Source organism: Carassius auratus, unplaced genomic scaffold, assembly GCF_003368295.1.
Source record: "Carassius auratus strain Wakin unplaced genomic scaffold, ASM336829v1 scaf_tig00041688, whole genome shotgun sequence".
In the NCBI taxonomy this organism is placed as follows: Eukaryota; Metazoa; Chordata; class Actinopteri; order Cypriniformes; family Cyprinidae; genus Carassius; species Carassius auratus.
The window spans coordinates 72,056-81,382 of record NW_020526669.1 but is presented as its reverse complement, the minus strand read 5'-3'; the positions used below and the strand labels follow the sequence as shown (position 1 = coordinate 81,382).

General features: G+C 45.9%; 1 protein-coding gene across 1 annotated transcript; it reads right to left on the bottom strand.

Moving 5' to 3' along the window:
• Positions 1-978: 978 nt before the first annotated feature.
• Positions 979-9,089, bottom strand: LOC113085488 (DNA replication licensing factor mcm7-B-like). The gene is made up of 15 exons (XM_026255162.1): positions 8,924-9,089; positions 7,747-7,826; positions 7,496-7,660; positions 6,967-7,091; positions 5,125-5,305; positions 4,908-5,045; positions 4,673-4,822; positions 4,217-4,331; positions 4,012-4,143; positions 3,233-3,316; positions 2,949-3,160; positions 2,604-2,869; positions 2,076-2,244; positions 1,452-1,561; positions 979-1,276 (listed from the first exon to the last, which is right to left on the bottom strand). Exons 1-15 carry the CDS (start codon positions 8,952-8,954, stop codon positions 1,069-1,071), a joined length of 2,166 nt encoding a protein of 721 aa, XP_026110947.1. The 5' UTR covers positions 8,955-9,089; the 3' UTR covers positions 979-1,068.
• Positions 9,090-9,327: the final 238 nt, after the last annotated feature.

Genomic DNA, 9,327 nt, shown 5'->3' with positions numbered 1-9,327 from the left:
ATCCTGTTTACATGAAATAAGCTGCTCCCGCGCAGGTTTAAGCTTACGGACCTGTTGCTATGACAGCAGCTCCAGGATGAGCTTCGAAGAACCAAACGATCCAAGATCACGCCAATCGTCAACATTCAAATCCAGCTAACTGAGTTAGCGATGTACGAAGAACGGGCCCCAGGCCCCGGGTCTGTTGTGAGAGAGTTCAAAACAAAGCAGTCTGGATATCCGGTTCGCGAACGAATCATTCGATGTAACCAGATCTTTTTGAAGCAGTTCACCAAATCTAACTGAAATGTTTTAAACGGTTCACGTCTCCAATACGCATTAATCCACAAATGACTTAAGCTGTTAACTTGTTTAATGTGTCTGACACTCCCTCTGAGTTCAAACAAACCAATATCCCGGAGTATTTCATTTCTACTGTGAAGATGAACACCGAGCCGAGCCAGATAATGGCGAAAGATTTGACTCATGTCCTGTCAGATCAGCAGTCTTCCTCATGATTGTGTAGCCTAGTGAACCAAACTGAGACAACCATGTAGAAGGCTCAGGAAACTTTTGCAGGTGTTTTGAGTTGATTAGCTGATTGGCATGTCACCATATTATAATTTGTTGAGATAGTGAATTGATGGATTTATTGTTAAATGGGAGCCAAAATTACTAAAATAAAACTACTTCCGTCTGTGTGCATTGAAATTATTTAATACAAGTTAAACAATTTGAGTTGAATTACTGAAATAAACTTTTCAACAACAATCTAATTGATTGAGATGCACCTGAACATGGATCTCTCTGGGCTACGCTCTAGAACTGCCCCTGATGCATTGCTCATTGATGAATGTCATTAAACTAATTGGACCTGATTGTAAAGTATTACCAATGTGTCATTGGTATGCATTTCAAATCCTGCATTTCACCCAGATTGCACTTAAATCAAGTCAAAACACAAAGTTTATCTATTTACAACATTTATTTCAGGGATTTAACAGATTTAAAAGGAAGCTTGCTCCCTCATCACAACACCATCAGCTGGAAAGGTTCAAACACATGGGATCACGTCCAGTCACTCGGTGTTCACACAAACGTGATGCGTGAACGCGCCTGGTTTATCTGCCACACGTTTAGCTCCTCGTACTCGTCCAGAGCGGCCTGGAACTGTGCAGGAGTGAATCCACGAGACACACAGCGCTGCTCGGCCTCGGCCACACGAACAGACCTCACGACTCCTTCACCGGCCAGCTCTCGCAGCAGAGAGAAGATCACGTCAGCGGGACGCTGTGCCCTGCACACACACACGAGAGAGAGCCACGGTCACGCTGCAGTCAGTGTGTGTGAGAGAGAGAGAGAGAGAGGGACAGTGTGTGTGTGTGAGAGAGAGAGGGAGAGTGTGTGTGTGTGAGAGAGAGAAAGACTGTGTGTGTGTGTGTGTGTGAGTGAGAGAGAGAGAGAGAGAGAACCTGGTGTTGTTGGTCTTGTCGGCCTGCAGAGAGTCTTTGCTCATCTCCATCAATCGCATGGCCTCATTAACGTCCTCCTTCTCCACAACATCCACCATCCGCAAACGAGCCTGAACACACACACACCTGAAGTTACATCAAGTGTGTAAATGTCACCTCATTACACGAACAGAAAAGATTCATTTATTTTTTTCCAAAGTAAGGTTAGTTTGTCAAATAGATGTGTTGTGCCGGCACTGTCAGACCGAGACAAGTGCAATGCCTTGTGGGAAAGCCAGCAACTGCCCAAGTCTCCGCCTCTCAACACCAGCTAGTCTCTGAGACGTGCGTCTGAGCGCTGCAGCGTCGTGTGCGGTCAGTTTTGCATGGGTTTGCACAGCGGCGTGACCCCAGGCTGAATGCCCACCCCGCAAAGCTGACCGTCACACGACAAACACGGATCTCTGCGTGTCACCGGAAGAACTGAACCTGCGCCAGCGTGTGTCGTGAAGTGCTGCTTCTACAGTAGAGATGAACACAGCTACCTGCACAAACAGCACTTTTAACACCCGACGGCCACATCAGACCAGCTCCAGAGATCAAGTCCTGCTGATGTGTGTGTGTGTGTGTGTGTCTGTCTCTCACCAGGGCAGTGGAGAGGCGCAGGATGGACAGCAGGGTTCGGGCCGAGGTGAATGTCGTGTCTTTACTGACTCGTGCCTCTTTCCTCATCTCTACATACGCAGCGGTGATGTAATCCGACAGAGCCTCAGGAACCACCGGCTGCTTCTGCTTACACTTACTGATGTAACGCCTGACGGAGAGAAGAACGAACATCAGGTGATCCAATCAGCTTCAGACATCAGTCACACATCTGCATTTCCCTGATTTCTTTGTCAGCTGATGATTTCTTGTAATTACAGGTCAATTCAGGATTGGGACGATGACAGACATCACAATGTTAAATCAGCATCAAAACTGAATTACATTCAAAGCGGCTCAATTAATAACTTAAACCGTAAAGATCTTAAGTGCACATAAAAGAAACGTCAAAAAAATGATAGGCTAGATGTTTTATATGAGCTAATTAAGCATACAAAAACATTCAAAATGTGAAATTACAATAAAATAAAAGTGTGAGCGTGTCTGTCGCACAGAAGCGTCCTGGTTCACCTCATGAGCTTCATGTGGATGGGGCTGAAGTGTGTGGGCGGCTGCTTGCAGTGCTGGTGCACGTATGTGATGTGCTGCGCCAGACGCAGGTCGTTGTCTGTATCAGGTTTGTCCTGGATGAGCCACAGCAGGTCGAAGCGGGACAGCAGCGCCGCCGGCAGCTGGATGTTCTGCTCCAGGGTTTTGCGAGGGTTGTAGCGGCCGTACGCTGGGTTCGCCGCGGCCAGGATCGAGCAGCGTGCGTTCAGAGACGTCATGATGCCGGCCTGAGACAAACACCACACACACGTGATCACACTCATTCAGGAGTCAGAAAACACCCAGCTCGAGCGCAGCGGAGCTCACCTTAGCGATGGAGATGGTCTGCTGCTCCATGACCTCGTGGATGGCCGTGCGGTCGGCGTCAGCCATCTTATCAAACTCATCGATGCAGCACACGCCCAGATCGGCTAACACCAGAGCCCCGCCCTCCAGGGTCATCTCACCGGTGACCGGGTCACGCATGACCGCCGCCGTCAGCCCCACGCCGGACGAGCCCCGGCCTGTCGTGTACTGACCTGAAACACAGCGCTGAGAGTTAGCGGCGGGACGCTAGCGGACGGAGGAGCGATGCTGCGGGTCACACTCACTGCGAGGAGCGAGACGGTCGATGTAGGACAGCAGCTGAGACTTGGCCACACCCGGATCTCCCATCAGACAGATGTTAATGTTCCCTACAGACACAGACGCAGTCAGTCACACAGCGCTTCATACACACACCGTGTCAGGAAACTTCAGACGATCCTAATTCTCCTGTACAGCAATCATGCCATTACTCAGAACAGTGTTGATTCAGTGCAGCTCAACATCAGTGTTAAAGTTATTATCAAGTCAGATGTATTGGTAAAACTCTTCAAACACGTTTCAAAGCTGCTTTACAGAAAACGGTCATTTGTATAATGTTGTAGTGCTTTAATACAGAGTAAGTTATGGACTGGGTGATATGATGATATAGATAGATATAGATATAGATATATATATAGAGAGAGATCTTTCAGATCTAACTCTATTGTATTTATGGTGTTTTTTGACACCTTTATCAGTGTTACAGTGACTCAAACACACAACAGAGTGATGTAAATACTGCTCGGTTTTGTTCAAAGCGGTTGTTAGCTATTCTCAAACCGTCTGAATGAAAACAGTTCATGTTGTTGTTTTTGCAGAACAAATCTGATGTTTGGTCTTAATGGCAAGATAATGCCCAGTTTAGCTCCCAGGCACAAACAACTCTCAAAAAGCATCAATGAATATAGACTCGATTATCTTAAGTGAATAACATCTGTCTATCAAAGAGTCTGATGTGAGTTTAATAAAGTAGGTGTTTCACTGAAGGTGTAGAGTGATGGAGCATCAGACGGCCGTGTCTCACCCCGGATCTTCATCCCACGAGGAGCCTGCTCCACTCCTCCCACCAGCAGCAGCAGAAGAGCCTTCTTCACATCCTCATGACCGTAGATCTCAGGAGCGATCGATCCCGCCAGCTTCTCGTAGAAGTCCTCCTCTACACACACACACACGTGAGTCCAGACACTTCACAACCCTTATAGACCACACACAGACACGAAGCGTGTTACCTGTGATCTGCCGCAGCTCTTCATCACTCAGCTCTTCAGTTCCCAGCTCATCATCCTCAGTCTTATTCATCAGAGTGATGCAGTGACACTCCAGATACGTCTCTGACAGCAGACCCTGACACACACACACACACACACACACCAGACATGTGTGAATACAGTAGAGCACAGAGCTCGGTCATGTAGCCACGCGTTTAGATACTGCATCCTATTCACTTACTCATACTACAGCCTTACAGGTCATACTCTTTTTGTGAAGAAACAGCACACACTTTAGAGAAATCAGTAGAAGAGAGGGAAACTTTTGTGATAAACCATCATGTGACACGACTGTGTTTATAACAGACCCTCTGTCGAATAATTACAAGCATCCTGTCACTAGATAATTAGTAATTTGCACAGCTTTATCTAAACCTGGAGAACATCCACCATGTTTGAGTGTGTGAAGTGTGTCACCTGTATAGCCTGTCTGAATCCAGAGCGCAGAAGAGGAAGGAATATTCCAGAAATAGCCACGTGATCTCCAGGCTGTGCCACACGCGTGTTCTCTCCGCGGGCGTAAATGGTCATACTGCGAGGAATGTTTCCCACCGGCACCTGATCGCTCTGTGTTTAACACACAAACACAACACTCAGCATTATTTACAATCAGCCAGACAAACGTGACACTCACACACACACACACACTCACATGCTCTTGAATGCGCAGCTCCTGGAACTTGACAAACTTTGACCCGCGTGTCTGCAGATACAGCCGTCCTCCAGACTTGTTGGTGACGCACTCCTGACTGGGACACATGATGAGCGGCGTGAAGCTGGGAGAGGCGATCTGACCAACGGCAGGGACAGGACTCGGGTTAACACACACACGAGAGTTTAAAGACAACATGCACTAGTGAGATGCGCACCGGCTGATAGGTCTCGGCTCCGCACTGATCGCAGGTGTAGGTGGCCACAGCCATCATGGGTTTGACCTCCGTGGCTCTGGTGACGATTCCCCTGACGGTCACCAGCTGACCGATGCTGTCGGCCTTCACATCACGCACCACCTTGGGCTTCAGCGTGGACGGAGGATGGAAATAAACCTCACTGAGAAACAACACACACGATTCAGTGAGTGTGTAGAGTATGACAGACAGGAGCATGATGACAGCGGTCACACACTGAGTTCACTCGGACACGAGTGTGTGTGTGAGTATCAATTACTCAGTTATATTCAATAATCATTCTGATGATCAACCGATCAACCCCAAGATGAATCTTTCAGTCCGTTTTCAGATGAAAAAAACTTCACTAAGCATTATTTGTAATGTGCCTGCCATCCAATAATCATTTCTGTTTTGTTCCTTTTAAGCACTAATATAGGGCTGCACGATGTGTGAGAGAGAGACAGAGAGAGAGCGCGCGAGAAAGACAGAAGAAAGACCGCGAGAGAGAGAGACAGACAGAGAGAGAGAGAGTGTGCGCGAGAGAGAGACAGAGGCCGGTGACAAACTGACTGCGTGGCGTGAGCGTCGCGTGTCTGAAGCGTCACAGAAGCGTGGTGGCTGCCTCGCGTTTTCTGTGTCTTTACATACCAGAACCGTGCCTGACGCGGCGCGCTGCTGCTAGAGAGAGAGTGCGCGCGAGAGAGACAGAGAGAGAGAGTATAACATTAGAAGTACCATCAATGTTTATAGAAATGTATATGGATTTATTTTGCATGTAATTTTTTTTCTTTTTTTCTCTTATGAATATATGTATTTTAGTTTTGTTCGTTTCTATTCTGCTATGTACAATGCTTTGGCAATATGTACCTTTGTATGTCATGCCAATAAAGCAATATGAATTGAATTGAGAGAGAGAGACCGAGCCGTTTTCAAACAACACAAGCTCTGTCTTGCTCTCTCTCCCCATATTAATCAATTGACACGATGGTGTCGATGTTTAAATCATTTAAAATGAGAATGTAAGTGTGCTCACCCCATTTGTTTGTAAGAAAAAAAAAAAAAAAAAAAAAAAAAAAAAAATCGCAATATATATATAAAATCGCAGAAAAATAAAATATCGCAATGTCATTTTTTCCCAATATTGTGCAGCCCTACACTAATATATGCATTACATATTATATTTTTACTGACGCCATCCCTATTCAATTATATTTCAATAAATTATGAAACAAGCTGTACACCACCATTTAAATGTTTATTTCAAAACAACAGAATTTTATTTTATAAAATTTTAAACAGCATCATGATCATTTTAAGTGTTTAATGAAGTCTTATTTGTTTTATTTCAGCTTAGCACAAATCATTCCTTTGGATCCAAACAGGGATTCATTTAGAAGCCACCAAACACTTCCATACATTATAGTTATAATTTTTAATTTGCTTAGAACAGTCACTTTTTATTTTGTATCACCAAACCTACTCGTGTAACTATTCATGTGACCGTCTTTAAACAGAAAACATGGAAGTGTTTGGTGGCTTCTAAATGAATCCCTGTTTGGATCCAAAGGAATGATTTGTGCTAAGCTAAACGCTAACAGTGCCGCCGCGTGCTACAGTGATTAAGTGCACCGAGACGGGAGACGTACAAATCAGCTCGCCTAAGTTGAGAGAAGAAAAGTAAAATATGGAAAAACGGTGTTGTTTTCCTTCAAGAAAAATTGACATACCACCTAACATAGAAATGAACCAAATCTAAGAGCTAATGAATCTAACCAGCCCCAGTGTGTGTGTGTGTGTGTGTGTGTGTGTTGAGTCACTCACAATCTGCGCATGAGTTCAGACGGATACTGGTTCCGGGGGTCATGTGTGTCTGCGGGGTCACGACCTCTGGTCTCCATCATCAGCCGGTGCTCAATATAAACATCCAAGGCGTCCTTCGCCACCACCTACAAAACACACACGGCTCAGACACGAATATATCAATCAGCAGGAAATGTTACTAATATACAGTGAATTTCAGCTGTGTCAATGTTGATAACTTCATGTGAGCCTCCTTTATGGCAAATAAAGTTGGACGTTTAAAGCTACTTACACATTTAACTATATACAAAGAGCTGCGCAATTACGGCCTACATTTGGCATTTTCGATTTGGTATATAGCATATGTTATGTGAATGTACATGGATAAAGCTGAATATACTTATTGCAGGTTTATGTCATTATAGACCTGTTATAGTATAATTTTCTAGAGTTTCATACTGTACATCATAAGCTGTTGGGAGTATTTATTGTCTGATATTCATATAGATCTACAAAGTGATTTATAATTTCAGTATGGTCAGATGGTCACCTCTCTCTCTCTGTATTCAGGCAGCAGCTCGTGAACCGCATCTGCAAACAGTCCGGTGTAACGCTTGGCGTTCTCACACACACTCTCCACCAGCTCAGGGTCTTCCTCCGCCACATCATCCAGATCCAGCACCAGAGCCACCTGCTCTCGGTGGGCCAGAGACACCTGAAACACACACACACACACACACACGGGTGAGCGGGAGTCTGGTTATACAGCGCTGCAGGAACCGAACACGCTGCAGATCTCACCAGCTGAGCTCCGTATTTGAACACCTTCTTCCCGGAGTCATCCTCGCTGTAGAACTCCTGCAGGAAGCGCTTGCACTTCTCTGGAAAATAATCACAGCAGAAAACCCACTATCACAAACAGACCTGTCGAACAGCTCGTGTAAATTTTTAAGTGAAGAAAAAGTTTCCACTCTATATGAGCGCGCGATCACGCAGATGTGCAGAGGGACAAACATGTCACGTGAGCGCGCGCGGAGGAAATGTAAACAAACGAATGAAAGCCGAAACAAAAGCGATGACACTATGCATCCAGATTCACACGTTTACTATTAACGTTAGCTGTAAAACAGATAACAAATAAACGTATGAATTCAAATATCGTTCAACTACGCAAATGATCGACGCTCCAAACAGCCTCGTAGTGACTCGAGCAAAACATCGATTGGTGTCGTGTCGATGAACTGAGTCCGTGTTTTGGTGTGACAGCCGACATCTGCTCTGATCGCGCGTCATCTCGCTACACATTAGCCTTCGCGCTATAAATTACGGGCGTGTAACGGCACTCGGTGGCTGCTGTTTTGTAAACAAGGCAGCACATGGCTCTGGAGCCGCCCTACAGCCCGCGCCGCTTCCGCGATCAATCCGCGTTTATAAACTAGTCCAGATTGAACGCGACCGTTCACGGGAGCGCTCCGCGACTCTACTGTGGGCGATTGGTTCGCGCGGCCCCGTTTACAGACAAAACTTTTATGCTGTGCAGTACAGCGAAGTCTGGCGATCACTGCAGTTCCGACCGATCGAAATAAACCCACACGTGATTCTGGACGGATTTGTTAAAGTTTTGACTGAAAATAAGAGCGTGTGTCTGAAACAGAGCACGTGCTGTCCGCGCGCCGCCGCTCTTTGTTCCGAAACTCCATCCGGGCACTGTATCACAAGCGCGCGCAACCCCCACGAGCAACGATTAAACAAAGTTAGAAACGCATCTACAAGCGTAACAGAACAAACGCCGTGTCGCAGTAAAACAGCACATCGTGTGTCACACCGAATCCACCCTAACTTTCTGCTCCAGTTCAGACACAAAATATGATTAATTTATGTTTTTATCTACATTTCACTTCATTTCATCGGACTTTGATTCGTATCGCCTCAGAAATAGCAAAAACACTTTTAACTAAACTAGAGCTTCCCAACTCACCCTTCTCCGCCATATAATCCTTTGGTGCCATGTTTATCGCGGCAGTGTGGGGGGAAAAATTCGCGTTTCTAAAGTAAACGTGTGAATATTTTATCTAGCGAACGTTTTCCTTACTGAACATGCAACACTCTCGAGCGCAGCTGCAAAAACTGGCGCGAGTCTGCTGGCGCTTTCCACCAATGAAATTGCGTCTTCGGGTTGGCGAGGGCGGGGCTCTTGTATGTGGCGCGAGAATCTTCCAAACGTAGTTTGTCACGTGGGCAGAATTAACCAATAACATCTGCGCTTAGAAACGGCGGCAAAACAGTCTGGTTGATGATGTCATGACGTGACAAAAGCGCCGAACGTTGAAAACATCCGGAACTGAACGGAAAAGAAGAGACAGCAATTTGTCGTCTGATAAT